Source organism: Athalia rosae, chromosome 3, assembly GCF_917208135.1.
Source record: "Athalia rosae chromosome 3, iyAthRosa1.1, whole genome shotgun sequence".
NCBI lineage: Eukaryota > Metazoa > Arthropoda > Insecta > Hymenoptera > Athaliidae > Athalia > Athalia rosae.
Genome location: NC_064028.1, coordinates 18676406 through 18692359, shown reverse-complemented (window position 1 = coordinate 18692359; position 15954 = coordinate 18676406). Strand labels below are relative to the sequence as shown.

The 15954-nt window shown below is 38.9% G+C and overlaps 6 protein-coding genes across 8 annotated transcripts; 3 read left to right on the top strand and 3 right to left on the bottom strand.

Moving 5' to 3' along the window:
* Positions 1-23: 23 nt before the first annotated feature.
* LOC105689886 (divergent protein kinase domain 2A-like) lies at positions 24-1968 on the top strand. Its single transcript, XM_012407247.3, has 4 exons — positions 24-985; positions 1070-1370; positions 1436-1566; positions 1639-1968. The coding sequence occupies exons 1-4, from the start codon at positions 374-376 to the stop codon at positions 1837-1839; spliced, it is 1245 nt and encodes a 414-aa protein (XP_012262670.2). The 5' UTR covers positions 24-373; the 3' UTR covers positions 1840-1968.
* Positions 1901-4637, bottom strand: LOC105689883 (eukaryotic translation initiation factor 2-alpha kinase 1-like). Of its 2 annotated transcripts, none has more exons than XM_048652220.1 (7): positions 4224-4636; positions 3831-4158; positions 3064-3748; positions 2798-2977; positions 2541-2696; positions 2317-2454; positions 1901-2245 (listed from the first exon to the last, which is right to left on the bottom strand). In XM_048652220.1, the coding sequence occupies exons 1-7, from the start codon at positions 4291-4293 to the stop codon at positions 2030-2032; spliced, it is 1773 nt and encodes a 590-aa protein (XP_048508177.1). In that variant the 5' UTR covers positions 4294-4636; the 3' UTR covers positions 1901-2029. The 2 variants fall into 2 exon arrangements, with proteins under 2 accessions (XP_048508177.1, XP_048508178.1); XM_048652221.1 differs by having other exon boundaries at positions 2012-2214; positions 4224-4637.
* Positions 4638-4766: 129 nt separating this feature from the next.
* Positions 4767-6149, top strand: LOC105689887 (39S ribosomal protein L15, mitochondrial). The gene is made up of 5 exons (XM_012407248.3): positions 4767-5004; positions 5096-5250; positions 5318-5483; positions 5564-5723; positions 5793-6149. Exons 1-5 carry the CDS (start codon positions 4903-4905, stop codon positions 6092-6094), a joined length of 885 nt encoding a protein of 294 aa, XP_012262671.2. The 5' UTR covers positions 4767-4902; the 3' UTR covers positions 6095-6149.
* Positions 6068-8046, bottom strand: LOC105689884 (WW domain-containing oxidoreductase). The gene is made up of 7 exons (XM_012407246.3): positions 7865-8046; positions 7632-7696; positions 7320-7556; positions 7065-7260; positions 6805-6990; positions 6465-6720; positions 6068-6383 (listed from the first exon to the last, which is right to left on the bottom strand). Exons 1-7 carry the CDS (start codon positions 8029-8031, stop codon positions 6150-6152), a joined length of 1341 nt encoding a protein of 446 aa, XP_012262669.3. The 5' UTR covers positions 8032-8046; the 3' UTR covers positions 6068-6149.
* A 247-nt stretch (positions 8047-8293) lies between these two features.
* On the top strand, positions 8294-12516 carry LOC105689902 (cytoplasmic dynein 1 light intermediate chain 1). Of its 2 annotated transcripts, none has more exons than XM_012407278.3 (10): positions 8294-8409; positions 8663-8736; positions 8980-9096; positions 9182-9412; positions 9491-9701; positions 9786-9974; positions 10054-10168; positions 10294-10410; positions 10743-10917; positions 11005-12516. In XM_012407278.3, exons 1-10 carry the CDS (start codon positions 8318-8320, stop codon positions 11133-11135), a joined length of 1452 nt encoding a protein of 483 aa, XP_012262701.2. In that variant the 5' UTR covers positions 8294-8317; the 3' UTR covers positions 11136-12516. The 2 variants fall into 2 exon arrangements, with proteins under 2 accessions (XP_012262701.2, XP_012262700.2); XM_012407277.3 differs by having other exon boundaries at positions 10294-10434.
* A 213-nt stretch (positions 12517-12729) lies between these two features.
* Positions 12730-14610, bottom strand: LOC105689901 (probable 26S proteasome non-ATPase regulatory subunit 3). Its single transcript, XM_012407276.3, has 2 exons — positions 14451-14610; positions 12730-14358 (listed from the first exon to the last, which is right to left on the bottom strand). The coding sequence occupies exon 2, from the start codon at positions 14325-14327 to the stop codon at positions 12819-12821; it is 1509 nt and encodes a 502-aa protein (XP_012262699.1). The 5' UTR covers positions 14328-14358; positions 14451-14610; the 3' UTR covers positions 12730-12818.
* Positions 14611-15954: the final 1344 nt, after the last annotated feature.

Sequence of the window (15954 nt, the reverse complement as noted above, 5' to 3'; positions counted from 1 at the left end):
CTTTATTATCTTCAGAATTTATATATCTGTCAATTGCCTTGAATTTAATACATAATTTTTACCTACAACGCTGGAACCAATTCAAATCAAAGAATAGGTACTGTATGCTGTTTATCGACCTACGAACACACACGTGTGAATCGAAGTAACAAGTCACGTGATAGTCACAAATCACAAAGGTCACGTGAGTGTGCTGGCTGCTTTCTGCTAGAATGACATTCGTGTATTTTTGGATTGCTACTAGCTCTTAAAATTTGTTTACAAACTTCCATTCCAGAACTCAAGCACTAAACCGCATTCATCATGCTAAAGAATAGCTGCAGGTTCTCAATATAATAATTGTACGAGCTGCTATGTCGCGGGTGTGTTGAAAATGTTATATTTTAACAACATAGTTCGTTTTCGGAAATGGAAGGTGTTTCTGATTCTTGGTCTGTTCTCACTGGCCTTAGGGCTAAAGGTGGTTTTAAAAACTCTGAGATTGACAGCAGCTCAGTTGACTGACTTACAAAAGTGCCCCGCATGTTTTGGGCTTTCATTATGTGATGCAATACTGAATAACAAAATAAGCATAAGGCATAAAAATGCTTATGCAACGTTTGCCAATCTATTTGGAAGCAAAAATGTTTTTTTCGGTACTTATGGAAAGGAAAAGGTGGTGCTGAAAAAACTTGCTCACACTTCAGAACTCGAAGCGTTTGATAAAATGCTCTGCTCAGATCAAAAGCTCCTTGAATTATGCGTGACAAATAGTAACAAGAAAGCCATACCTCGTAATATTGACTTTTACACAAGAGTCATACGAGAAATAACGTCAGACTTCACTAGTGAAAATATTAGCAATTTGAAGCTTTGCCCCATCACTGATCATATGGACGATCTGCTTTACAACGTATATGCCAATGGTGGGAAAAACGAGAAAGAAATATCTCATGCTTACCTTTGGACTATGATAAAAATCAATCCTGAACCACTCGTGTTACAGGTGATTCACTGATTCTTCGATGATTTGATTAGATACCGGGTTCGATTATCCTTTACACTAATAGGTGTATGATTTTGTTGACAGATATTGCCAGCGGAAGAAGGTTGGCCTGTACCGAAGTATTTTGGTGCGTGTGGGAGACTGGTGGTTGAGGAATATGTGGGTCCTTCGTTATCAAACTATTATAGCGAGCCCTGGATAAGACGGGCTAAAATATCTGCGAGTCTCCTCGAAGCTGCACAAATGTTCACTTATCGTAATCCACACTTTGGATTTTATTTGACAGATATATCGCCGGATAATATTGCCATCGATCCATGGGATAATGCGAAATTTATTGATATGGAAAATCTCATAGTTGTCGATAAGAGAATATCAAATAATAGTAGGTTTCTGGATTCATTGGTCGCCAGAGAAACTCAACATTTGCTGAACAATAAATTTTTTCAGACATGACATCTGAGTGGGAGAAACTGGAAGTTAATGACGCTGATTTTGACTGCAGAAACTGTTTGGCTTTTTCACCGTCTGATATTTGCAGTCATCGTTACAGCGACCATAATTATTACGCAGTGTGCCAGGTGAATTATTACTGTTTGATGTATTCCAAAGTTTCCTCAAAGTTTTAATGAGACTCAACTTTGTCCCTGCAGCATCTTCTAGCCCAGACCACAAGCTCAAGTTCGATACCTGGAGGACTCCTGCACGATATACCAAAAGATATTTTAACCAAACATCCAGATCTTCCGAATTTGTTACTACAATGTGCGGTACCCAGTTCTGTCTACACGAGGATAATGGCCGGCAATTCTCTACGAAAAGTACTGATAGAAATCGTATCTAGTAATATATGATTTACTGATTCTTAGTTAATTTTTAAGTTCATAATTGTAAATAATAATCACACAAACACAGTTCATTTCATATTCATTATTATTCAATCTATAAATAAAGATCAATAAATATCTAAACTTATCGTTGTACATGGCGTATGAGTTGCAGGAACATGCTATGATAAAAGATCTGCTAATCCTGTAGATGTTATCAAGTGTTTTCCAACAAATTTTTCAGTCTTGCTATTTCGGCTTCCTGTTGATCTAATTTTGTCTGTTGCCTTCGTATTATTAAACTTTTCTCATCATTGTCATTTTTAAGTTTTGCTATTATCAAGTCCTTGTCTTCGCTGAGCTCTTGTAAAAGCTGTTTTGTCGTTGGACGTGCACCCGGGTCTGGATGAACCAATTGAGTCAATATCGAAGCCTGAAAATATGTATTAGGTCCTTACTTCGTCATTTATCAAAAAAGGAATCCTCCAAAACAGATTTACTCACCCACTTCGGATGATTAGTCTTCAAAGTTTCTGGGATCTGACCAGACTGGAGGGCTGTGATGACTTTACTGCGTTCCATTCGAGTTTTCATCAGCATTAGAAGTTCTACAAGTACTATTCCCAAGCTGTAAATATCGCTCTGAAATGAGACCGTACGGATCAAAAAACGAGGACTCTACGAGTGTGCCTAGGGACAAAAAAATAAAAGAATATGAGATTGATTACCTTTGGATTGCATTTGCCACGTAATTGCTCTGGTGCGGCATACATGTGTGTTCCAAAGACGGAATGGTGATTATCTCTCTGTAATGCACAGGCCAATCCGAAATCCCCCAATTGAATTTGTAGGTGATCAGTTGTCGATATAAAAATATTGCTCGGCTGAAGCAAAAAATGTCAAGCAAAACGAAGTCACTTACTTTCCCAAAAACCCCGAATAATCTCGAAGGGCGGAGAGTTTATTTGTCGTATAATAAGATTACCTTGATATCGTGATGAACCACGCCGCGGGAATGAATGTAATCCAATCCAGAGAGGATTTGTGTAAGTATTACAGTGATCAGAGGTTGTGGTACCGATTCCACTCTGTTATCCAGCCATTCCCGAAGCGTCTGCTCGCAGAGCGCCATTTGTATGTACAATGTGTACAAATTATTGGAGCTCTATATTAAAAGATTTGATGTGCTTAAAAATCGTATTTACCATCTAATATCTTCCTTTGCAACTGACGTAAATCTTTAATACCAACCATTTTTGAAGTATAGTGGCATATTTGTTGACCAGAAATTGATTCGTCGGGCGATTCACTGTCCTCAACATCATCAATTGGATTACTTTCAGGCATCAAGCTTTTGTCCTCCTCTCGCTCGAAACTTTTGCTGCTCTCATAATCCCCTCTAAAGGAGACAATGCTAGAGTACGATTTCTCGGAGATATGAGCATCGAGTTCATTTTCTAACATTCTTTGATCAATATCTTTACTTCCAGAGTTTCCCAACCAATTTTTATAGCTTTTAGTTTTTTCCACGTTTACTTTTATCTCAGAGTCTGAACTGGTTACGTAGCCGGTCACGCGACCATTTTTACGAACCTTTTGAGCCTGCATACTTGAAACTTTTTCCGATATATGTAACGCTTCGTATTCATCACCAGACGACAAATTTTTTACAAAAGTCGAAAGAAGCGTTGGCTCAATCCAAGCCCCCTTATAGGGCACAATATTAGGATGATTCAGGGCAGCCAATGTTTTCACTTCTTCAAGGTACTGCATAATGTTCTGAACCCTGCGTGATGGCACTACCACTTTTTTTATCGCATATTCAGTACCGTCGAGTCGATGACGAGCTTTGAAAACATTACCAAATCCACCTTTTGATATAAAGCCGGTCTCCTCAAACTCATGTCCATAGCGTGACCACTCTGTCATCAGGGCACTGAAATTGTCAAACTTTGTTAGTTTGCATTAAATCCAAATATTTGGTAGCCAGTATGGTTTGAGCAACATCCTTCTCTGACCTTGGAAGTTGCAAGGCACTTTCAGAACCTGTTGACGCTCTTGCAACGGTGACCAGATGGAACAACGCACGCTGATACTGACTTCTAACTAATTCAAGTTCTTCCATGTTATAAGATCCATCGATCAGCTTCATCTCGTGTAGTTTATCACAGATGGCATAATATAGTTTATTCCTGCGTGTATGATCTCCTTCGAATAAAGTGCAGAGTTGTTGTATTAAAGCTTCGATAAGCAAACTAGTCGATGGAGAAACTCTGCCTACAACTTGACCACTGGGTTGTACTTCCTTGTAATCGTCCATTCTACAGGTAGTCCATGAATCATTACCTGATGAGAGAAAAATTTTATGAATATCGAAAAGAGAAATGATCAAGTATTAGATAAATACCAACCTCTATCAAAGGTTGTAACCGTTGAGAGATCCGACCAAGGATTGTTTCCAGACATTACATTATCGTCCATAGCTAGTAAATCATGGAATAAGTTTTGAATTATTCCACTTAATATTATTATGTCATTTCAAACCGTATGCCTATAGTTGTTATCAATGTTTATAGTTATATGTATGGATATAAATATACAGGCTGGTTCAGAGAACAAGTAAAAGCCAAACAGCATGGTCACAGTATACTGTGCCCCTTCGTATACTGTAGCATCGTCAAGATTCTAGAATATTCCTTTTTTCATAAGTGCTGTATACTCTCACTGCCGCTCGACAAAACTTTGTTCATCACACGATCTGTTGAATTAGATCACTTTTGAATGTAGTTTTGGGAATCCAACCTTTATGATTAAATACACGAAAATCTACATTGACATCAAGACATGTTGATATCTGGCCAGTCTACCTGACGGGGTATAGTACAGTTAACAGTGCTCCCAGCCTTCAAATATTTGTCAGCTGATTTACCACTCTCGATTTTCGTTCATCTTCGATTAACTACACCTTCAAGCGGTGTAGCAGAAGCCGCTATTTGAGAGCCCGACAGATATAACCAAAGATTTGGAAAAGTGTTTTATTGCTTAGTCTTTGTGCTGGCTCGATAAAATAAATTAAACATTGTAACGACAATGAGTACAAAACATGGACGAGAATTAGCCTTGTCTATGCTCAGAGCTTTGCCCAGAGTCTGTCTGAGAAATATTCGTGATAACCCTGGTTCCAAACAGAATGTGAATGCTTGATCCTCATTATTTCTCTATTGCGCTCCGAACTAATATTATGATCCGTTGAAATTACTAAATATATTCTCTTTTTGTGTAGGGCAAACGAGGAAGGGGTCAGCACGGTGGAGACTACCATGGAGCTGGAAACAAGGGTTCAGGCCAACGGCAGAATTTTATGCGTCTTGGCTATGAGACTGGAAACAATCCATTTTACCTCAGATTCGGCCGTGAACCTTATTATAAAGGGCATCAGTCAGTATTTGTTGCTTAGCGGTTCCAGATAAGAAACTGAGTTTTAATTAATCCTATTATTTCACAGTTTGAGGAGGGAATATCCACCACTTTCACTGCATCGACTGCAAACCCTCATTGATACAAACAGACTTGATGCCTCTAAGCCTATCGACCTTACAGCACTGTTAAACACTGGAATATTATCTATAATTCCACACAGAAGACACGCAGGAATTCAACTGACCGATGAGGTGCGTATAAGTTACTACAGTCTAGTAACATCCTAATAATATCACGTCTTTATTGACTTCTCATTCTCATATCTGTGCAGGGTGCAGACATTTTTAAAGCTAAAGTTAACATTGAAATCCAATGGGCCTCGGAACCGGTGATTGCAGCTATTGAAAGGAATGGTGGTGTTATTACGACAAGCTATTATGATCAACACAGCTTATATGCTGCTATAGATGCGGAAAAGTTTTTTTTGAGAGGTGAGTTTTCTTTTTCTGAATCTTATATTTTATCTACGAAATTATCATTTTCTATTGAATTTTGATCAGGTGAAGCTATTCCTCGAAGGATGTTACCGCCGGCAGATTGCTTAGAATATTATTCAAGCGCGGAATCTCGTGGATATCTAGCAGACCCTGAAAAAGTATCCCAAGAACGTTTAGTTCTGTCGCAAAAGTACGGGTATATTCTGCCAAAAATTGAAGATGATCCTCAACTACCAATGTTGTCGGAGAGAAAAGACCCTCGTCAAATATTCTATGGTTTAGAACCCGGCTGGGTCATCAGCCTCAAAGATAAAGCCATATTAAAACCAAAAGCTGAATACTTGAAAGAATTTTATAAAAGTTAATTATATCCGTACAGATGGGTTGTCGAATAAAAAATTACATGTACAGTAGAACAAATCATGCACCGAAATTCTCATTTTCGTTGGTTTTTGCTGGATAATACCCGATCTTTTCTTTTCCAAGGACGTCAATCAACATCTCTTCACTGACACTCCACAATTTCTTAGCAAGCACAGGATCTTGAGCCGCAGTTGATGGCTCACAGCGATAACAATTGTTGAAGTAAATCCCTGATGCACCTTCCAGTTCTGGCGCGATTGCACAAAATACAGATGTACTAGAAGCTTGTTGCTAAATTGGACGAATGAATAAATGAAGATCAAGTGCTACAGCTTCAGTCCGACACGTTAGAAATAGATCACAAGAACTGACCAGTGATTTAGTAAATGGACGACCCAATAGAAATAGTAGTCTCCACGGCCACCAGTATCTAGATATTTCCGTGTATACCATATTTCCAGGATGCAAAGCAAATACACCAACGTTCAACCACCGCTTAGCTAATTCCATGGCAAATAGGACATTGCAAAGTTTTGAATTATTGTAAGCTGCAAACGACCAGTAGTTGCTCGGCGGTGGTGACAAAATTGACGGATGAATATCATCAATAGATTTTATGAAAGAAAATCTGGAAGGCAAATCACATAGCACTTCAGGAAATTAAAAATATTGTAATAATTTACCACAGGTGTGTCTCGAGGCTGAACTTTACCTGTGTGATTCGCTGGACACAATAACGACCCTAGCATTTTTTGTATTGCGTATAAGTGGCTCGAGCAGCATGGTCAAGTAAAATTGAGATAAATGATTCGTTTGAAACGTCGTTTCATAACCCTCTGTACTCAACGCGTGTGGTACGCCAAAAATTCCAGCGTTAAGAATGAGTATGTCAAGGTTTCTGAAAGCAGCATATTATGGTCCACAACATTCATGAGATGTGATAAATGATGAGGGACTAACAAATTTACCCACAAGTATTCTAGTTTTAGTTTAGAAGCTGCATTAGCAACACTTTCGAAAGAATCTAAATCCAGTTGCAACAATTCACACTGATTACTTTCTTTTTCATTTATGATCTTGTCCATAGCTTCTCGACCTTTATCCAAATTTCTGCATGCCAGTATAACTTTGCAGCCATGCAATGCCAATGACCTGGCAGTTTCAAATCCTAGAACAAGTACATCCTATCCATTACGTATTCCAAATGAAAAATTCATTGTAAATTACCTATCCCAGTATTAGCACCAGTGATGAGTGCCACTTTGCCTTTGAGATCTCTGCCGTGGAGGACAGATAAAGCTGTACTGCTGGCATCGAATCTCTGACGAATTGGCTGGGACATTTCTCTATACTCTGTGGCAAATGCTAAACGAGGATCTGTATAGGTAGTGGTACGATGTACGTGGTCTACGAATAGAACTTTTCCATCATCAGAAATACACTTCTCCCATCCGGAAGGTAACTCTGAAAGTAGGATTTCGTGCACAGCGGATGACAGTACTACTGAAGCTTGAGCTGATAATTATTTCAAAGTATCACCTCCTTCAACAATTTTTTTTCGTCCGGTACGAGGGTGTGTCCATTGAGTGCCCTTGGTATAGTGACTAGCAAAAACCACATAAATTTATGATAACATGCAATGAATTAGGTGGAGGGATTATCTAATCCTAACCTAATAACGTTGTTTGTTTTTCCTATAGGCTCTATGGTTTTTCCTCAGAATGAGGTTGAAAAATTTATGGAACCAGTGTTATTCTAAAAAATTCTCTAACTTCACGTAATAAACGTTGCCGTCTAATGTCGCCCGCTCCTCCCAACCAGGTGGTAACTCATCCTCACTATCAGAATCTGACAGCACACCCACCATCTCTGCTCTTTGAATTGGTTTATTGTTTTTATTTGGGTTAAAGGCAATGCCCGAAGTTTGCTGCAAGCACATAGCTGATCTGGCTTTTATAGCAGAGGCCGGGACGTTTGAAAAACAAAAATCAAATTATCATAATCCAGTCTTCAAGTGAATCAATTCCGAGTTATTAATAATAGGAATGAAAGAAAAAAATACAGTAGGGATTAATGAGAACTCATTTCAACGTTTGTTAGTTATTTTGCAGCTGAAATACTGCCGAAGATGTATTATAAAGCCCTCTGAAGTAGCCACTGAGCCGCGCCCGTGATTAAGATCGATATGTTGTCCGAATCGAGCTTACTTTCTTCCTGTCAAATGTATGATGGCAGCGACGGTTGTTAAAATGATGTCGCAGAGCAATGGGTTTCAGTCAAAAAAGAAAGAAGATGCTGATAATAAAGACAACTTATGGTACGTCTAACGCAAGAATAAACAAATTTTCATTCGCATTTGCTAGACTCTCTCCTAACGAAATGAAAAAAAAATTCGAATAATTTAGAAAAAAGAAGCATCCTTTAGTACCAATGTGCCATACACCCACGTATTTTTCCCCTGTGTACCGTGTACCACACAACGTGTGCGCCTCTTATTCTCACATATTTATACATACTTTAATGAAGCTTTCGGACTCGGTATAACGGGTTTTTTGCTTTATACTTTACAGGTCCTCTATTTTAGCTGAAGTTCAAAATAGCGGAAACAACAAGCTGCCTTCTTACAAAAATGTGTTGGTTTTAGGTAAAGTGTTTCATTGTTCACAATTATCAAACATTCATATCCATCTGTGTGTAAATTAATGTATGTTATGCATCTTAAGTAGTAACAGTTAATGATGAATATGGCCGTGTGTCAGATACCATTAAAAGAATATAGCATGGATTCTTGCATGACATCATCCCTCTTGACATCCGACTTCACCTATTCTATCCATATTATGATGTTATTGCTCACTGATTGATTTTCTTATTCTTTCATTTACAGGTGATAACGAAAGTGGTAAAACTACACTTATAGCTAAACTTCAAGGTGTAGAAGATCCAAAAAAGGGATCTGGTCTAGAGTTTGCTTACATTGATGTTCGTGACGATTACAGAGATGGTGAAAAAAAACGCCTATTATTTGCTCAAAAAAATTACATTGAGCATGTTTTTTTAATATTCTCACTATCAATTATTATTAATAGACCAAACAAGGCTTGCGGTTTGGGTGTTGGATGGAGATCCCGGACATACAAATCTTTTGCGGTATGCGTTGAATGCCGAGAGATTTCCGCACACTTTAGTCATGCTCGTAGCAGCAATGACCAGTCCGTGGGCAATTTTGGAGCAGCTACAGTCGTGGGCAGCAATTCTTGGAGATCACATCGACAAATTGTCTCTCGACAATGACACGAGGCAACAGTGTCGACAGCTTAGTACGAAAGAGCTGTCTGAATTGTATAATCTAATCAAAATCGTGTGCCACTCGATATTAACGAATTTCGAATTTGCAGATGTAAAAAAGTGGCAAGAATATAGTGAACCAGGTGACGAATTAGACCCTGGAAGTCCGTTGAGACGTACGAGTCGAAACCTCGATGAAGAAGCAGTTGACGGTTTGCCGTTACCCGAAGGAGTGCTCACTACCAATTTGGGTCTGGACGTCGTTGTTGTTATTACAAAGACGGATTACATGACAACGTTGGAAAAGGAACACGATTTCAGGTGATACTGAGAAATTTTGAGCAGCAGTTTGTAAAAAAATTACTCGTCAAAGAGATTTACAGCATACTTTATTCTGCTATTCAGAGATGAACACTTTGATTTTATGCAACAATGGGTGAGACGGTTCTGCCTGCAATATGGTGCAGGGCTTTTCTACACCTCTGTTAAAGAAGACAAAAACTGTGATTTGCTCTACAAATATCTAACACATAGAATTTACTCTCTACCTTTCCGAACGCCGGCCTTAGTCGTTGAAAAGGACGCTGTACTGATGTGAGTATCAGAGGAATATTACGCTCCTGTATTTTTGTATGATCACAAGTATTTCACTGCCATTTTATTACAAACGTAGTCCTGCTGGTTGGGATAATATGAAGAAGATCAGTATTCTTCATGAAAATTTGCAAACAATGAAGCCTGATAGTTATTACCGGGACATTATAGCGCAGCCGCAAGTTAATCGAAAGGTAAAAACTTCCTTCTCTGCTGCTCTAAATTTCTAAAATACTCCCATTTACAGTTGCTGTCTCTACCCACAATACTCCTGAAAATCTTGTCAACTGTAATATGATTTTTTTTACCACAAATACAGGCTGTCGCACGAGAAGTCGAGGTTCAGGCTGAAGAGGAGCAAGTATTCCTCGCTAGACAGCAAGCAGCGTTAACTTGCTTGAAAGATCCAACGCGATCGCCGACCACGCGTAACCAGGCAAGCACTGGCCCCGTCATACAGGTCATACCAGTTTTCATTAGAGCATGCTGTTGATTATCGTGAACTTAACAAATAACGAGTTTTTTCGTGTCCACATAATCGATCATTGATTCATTTTATAATAAACTTACTTACGTCATCTGTCAACTTAACCAATGCCCGGGCTTGATGTGCCTCTAAAAAGCTTGAAAAGCTTGCAAACCATCACATTATGCCGCAGGCTCATCTCTGGGGCATGCTCTAATATATTTGTGGTATGGGCTGACTGTGTTGAGTGTCGACGCCAGCTCTCGCTTGCACGTACTGATTTTACGAATTTATCTTTTCAGGTTGCGTCGCCAAACAAAAAATTGGATCCAAAGAGTGCGGGTGGAACGCCTGGTGGTGAAGGCGTGTTAGCTAATTTCTTTAATTCTTTACTCTACAAGAAGTCGGGAGCGACGCCAGGTTCTCCAGGCGCTCCAGGAAGTCCAGGTAGCGTTGGTTCTAGTCCAGCAAAACTTGGTAGGTGGAAATTTTGATGGTTCATTAACCGAATTAGATGATTTGTTTTTCGTTCCGTCTCGAAGTAACGATATATTTCCTCGACAGAAATAACGAGTCCCGACGCAGGGCCGGTGGATAAAGCAGCGATGCGGAACGATGCGGCGGCGGAACTCGACCGGCTAACTCGTATGAAAAAAGTACCTCCGCCAGATTTAAATTCGTCATCCGAGTGCTAGGCTGGTGCAAGCTTCTATCGCGACCCATTCACAACGGCTTGGGAACTGGGACTGTATAAATTAGCTATGGTGCTCCGGTACTCTGCTAATTCTAGGAGCAATCTACGATTGGTGAATTCTGAAAGCCTCGAATGATCTACTATGTACTTCGGGTGATGTTGACCGCGGTGAGTTTGTCGGCTATGAGGAAGAGAAACAAATATTGAGCAAAGGAATGATGATTCGGCTCTTAATTTTGTATCTGAGAATCTGTAATGCCATTTTGGATCGGTTGTTTTTTTAGGTAACTTATTTCGATAATCTCGACCAAATGCCGAGATGCTGTACGGTTGACGTGTACTTGTTTGCCGTAGGCTTGTAATTATTTGGCTGATTAAATACTAAATAGTGTAAAATAAATATAACAATGATAGTACCTACTTTGATTTAAGGCTCCTGGATTATTTATTTCTTTCTAAGAGAAGAAAAGAAAAAGTAGAAAAGAAAAAGAAACTATAATATATATTTGGCACGAATTAACTAGGTATTTACTACGATGCTTAGGTAACTTACTTGTCTAGAGATCTAACGCAGTGTAGCTTTATTATGGGCTGAGTCCTAACATTGGGGAGTCTACGCGTGGTATCATGTCAAATTGGTGTTAAGGGAGCAATTTTTCACAACAGCAAAAGTGCAATATCAAAATCTGGGAATGATAGTTGATGATATGAAGACGTTCGAAACTACTCTACTAATAATAGATACATAGATTGAAAATGTGAAGGATGAGCCGCCAAGGCTTGAAGGTTACAATTTACAATTTTTTTAATTAAAAAATAATACCTAATATACCACAGCAGCTATACACGAGACAACAGCCTTAATTGTTGTATTTTGAAAGAATATAAATAGGTAGTATAAAGTTTGATTATACAAACGACGAAAAGCAAAAGAAAACATGCGTCTAGGTGATAGGATATTTGAAATATTAACAATAAATTTCAGTTGTATGTTTACGCACATGTCCTTGCATCTCGTCACGATAGAATTATTCAATTTTTTTGCTGTAGATAATTTTCATCACATTTTACAATAACCAATGTTTGATATTTAACTTTTGGGTTCCCTGCCATCAGTTTAATCTACGAGAGAAACATGTAAATTAATGTGTAAACGAGTTTTTCAGAGCGCAGTGAATAGGGGTAAGAACGTGAAAAGATTTTGGAAGAATACAAGAATGTTCGTAAGAGTTGTATATTTTCATGCGAGATTATTAATTATTTGTAGATTTTTTCGTCTTTTTGTTTGTCGTTTCTTCGTAGGTTTAGATTGCTTTTACATGAAAAAACAAAAAATTAATAAATAAAAATTAATATGAAAAATAAACAAGAGATTGTCATGATCACGTTTTATTATTTCGCCGATACCTCTAACAGTATTTCTAAGAACGAGCACACGTCGTATTAACTTGAAAATTAGCATCACTCAATTTATTGTCGATACAAATGAGTAAACCTCACCCAAAACGTGAAGTTTTTCCATTGAGAAAAGTGGATTTGATCTGCCTTAAAAGTGGCCTGTATCGTTGTTTCTGTGAAACAGGATAACGCAAACATTGTCGAAACATTGATTTATTAATTTAATTGTTACAGAAAATGAATAATATTTTATTTGTAAGAATCTCAAGATATAAGACTATGGTAATTAAGGAAAGCCGTCATCATCCTCTTCAGCCATTTCCTTAGCAAGCTCCAAATCCTGCTGTTCTCGCTCTCTGCGCTCCTCGGCAGACTCCAGATCTTTACCATAGGATTTTGGAGGATAGCGCATCGCTTTGACACTTTGATTGTGCAAGTCTAGACAAAAAGTGATACGTTGGTGAAATGTGAGGAGAGGTTCTCTGGTACAATATATATCTGTTGTTTCTTTGCTGCGCATATATCCGTTCTCAGGGTCAAGAGTCGCCTCGATAACTCCATCGCGGATTGCTTTGGCCACAATAAATTCAGCGTCAACACCTGAATCGAGGCCAAGCTTCCTAGCAATGTCCGCTGGAGAAATCCGAGAATAGGATAGCCCTATGGAACGAATTGCGGTCTTAATGACGTTGTGCCTCAGTCGAAGAATCAACGTGAAAGTGTGATCGGATCTAAATTGAGGTCCAAAGTTTTCCAGAACCTCCCCGAATCGCTGCAAGTTTCCAAGTCTTACTGCCTGGGTTAGTTGGAAGTAAGGAGCAAGGGACCGGCGCAGAGCTGCCTGCCTGAATATCTGGCGCTCCGGGATGTCTCCCAGCAGAAGCTCTACCGTTACCGCAAGCTTTTGCACAGTTTGTCGGAATCCAACAGCAGTTGTTTGTGGAGCTTTTCGCATCGCCTGTACAAGATACTTGTGCGCAGCAGAGTATTCCAATCGAGCAGCCTTAATTCTTCCCTGATAGTAGAGAAACCTGGCCCATTCGTTATTGCTAGCTGATTCCGGAAACGTTGATTTCAACACTAGCTTGTCTGCCTGATCATACAAATTGTAGTGTAGATAATTACGCAACAAACAGTTAATTAGCACAGCTTGGCCTTCATAGTCGTTGCGTAGGGTGGCTGTCCGTAACCTCGAATGAAGAAAACCCCTGATTTTATCCAGTTGGTCTGTCAGCTCGTATGCCCTAGTATGATAAAAGTAGCATTTTGCTGCAATTAAATCGATCGTCCTTCGATTTTGTGCGGTAATTTTCTGCACAAGGGCTTCGGAGCAGCGTACCGCATCCTGATGCTTCTGGGTATCTATTAGTCTCACAAGGACTAGTAAATGCACGTAGGCATCAATCTCTGGTAGTAGGGGCAATGCGGAGCTGCGGAAGCGTTGAATAGCTGCCTGCGCTCCTTCAGTGTCCATTGGTTCTTCAACCCAAGCGAGAAGAGCATCCTTCTCAGCGGCGGAGCGGGTGTAAAACCCACCAATAATTCCACGAAGTACCACAGGGTTCAGTTTGCGCCTGGTGTTAGGTAGGGCACGGAGAACACGAAGGATAAACCGTGGCTCTTTGTTCTGTACCGCCTTCTCGATCTGTCGGGTGTGCTCACGAAGATCATGGATCGTTAACAAATCTGCATCCTTTTTATCACCTGCATCCCCGTCGCCGGCAGGCGCCTCAGTGCCCGCAGGAACCTCAACCTCCATTGCTTCTACATTTTTCGTTGTTCCTAAGACTCCCATATTACTTGTAGCCCGACTTGGGAAAACTAACCTGAAACAACGTCAAATAACAACATAACCAATTAATGGACTGCAACTTGACTTACAACAGTACGGCTGAAGCAATGCTGGTGCGATACGAACCTTTTTTCTTAATTGAAGAAATCTCCTAATTCCCTAAACGACGATACAATGAATCGCCGCCGTAATTACCAAAGAATTATTCCCGACCTCCGAAGTTTTCTGACAAGCGGTGCGTGACTCGTCAGTAAACTGTACAGTGCTTCGGGCATTGAGAATAGATACGTAATGTTGAGCCAACTGTGAACTGCATTCTCATCACCCGGTTCACATGTGGTACTCCCTCAAATTTACAAATCCGATGAACGGCGGGAATTTTTTAAAGAAGCTGATTACTCTCAAAACGTTGACTGACTTATCTTCAGTCAACGCTCAAAGCACATTTGATTACTTTCTTTTGCTATTTAAAAATATTTGAAGAATTCTATAGTTATTCATAATTTGTCATTTCGACCATGTTTCAGAATCGAAGGACTTTTTAACGTTACAAGATGATCTTTGAATAATGGAATATGGAATTATGGTATACGCTATATTTGTCATATGGCTACTGTTACGACTTGTTACTATTTCATTCTTGTTATTTTTTTTTTTAATTTTCGTAACGTCCGATCGATATTTTGTCTTCTCAATCTTCAATCTACATCTGCACACATTCTTTGAAACCGACAAATTTTGATTAAAATAGAGACTTATCTGTTTCTCATTCGACGAAGTTTCATTGTTAGGTCAGATGTATCTTTCCTGGTTGTATCATTAAGAATAGAATAAGTAATTCTCACTAGTTTCATAGGAATTAAGGATAAATAGCTCTCTATTCTAATGGTATAGGTAACAAGGGGAAATTTTGAGTTTTTGAAGTGACAATGAGTTGATGAAGGGCTGTAGATCACCTTATTTTAGCCAAAAATCTTTTAGTACAAAAACACCGAATCGCTCTGCAGCTTGGTCTAATATAGTCAAACCTATGCCGCAAAAAAGACATAAAACAATAACTTTGCGTTGCAGGCCGAAGATTGTTTTGAAATAACAGAAAAGGTAAATTTCTATTTGCAAGCAAGACGAGTTAATCAGCTGAATAAATACAATACCCCATTGACGAATTTAATGTTTTGATGATGTAGTTTATAGCTAAGAGTCATTTATATTTTTATAGGTATATACAAGGTGCTTATTATCGTATAACACAATAACATAATAATGTTACTCTATGTTTAATTATCAGCATCTACAATCTCAACAACGGTTTCAATCATTGTTGCATTAAATAATATCATACCCCATCTGCGAAACAGAAAGTACTACAGTATACTACTTTTGCATGATTATGGTATACATAATTGCTAATACGTGTAAAACGTATCAAACTCTGCATCGGTGATTGGTAAGAGAAACACTTTTTTACTTACAAATTTCAACATCGATTATTCGCCGCCCATGTATCAAAGTGTAGTAAAAATTTCTAGCAAAAAAATTAAGACAATTTATCTAAGGACAATTAAAATCAACATCCAGCCGACACGAATAAATTCATTGTATTTAGTATCGATGATATAATTTCTCCAAA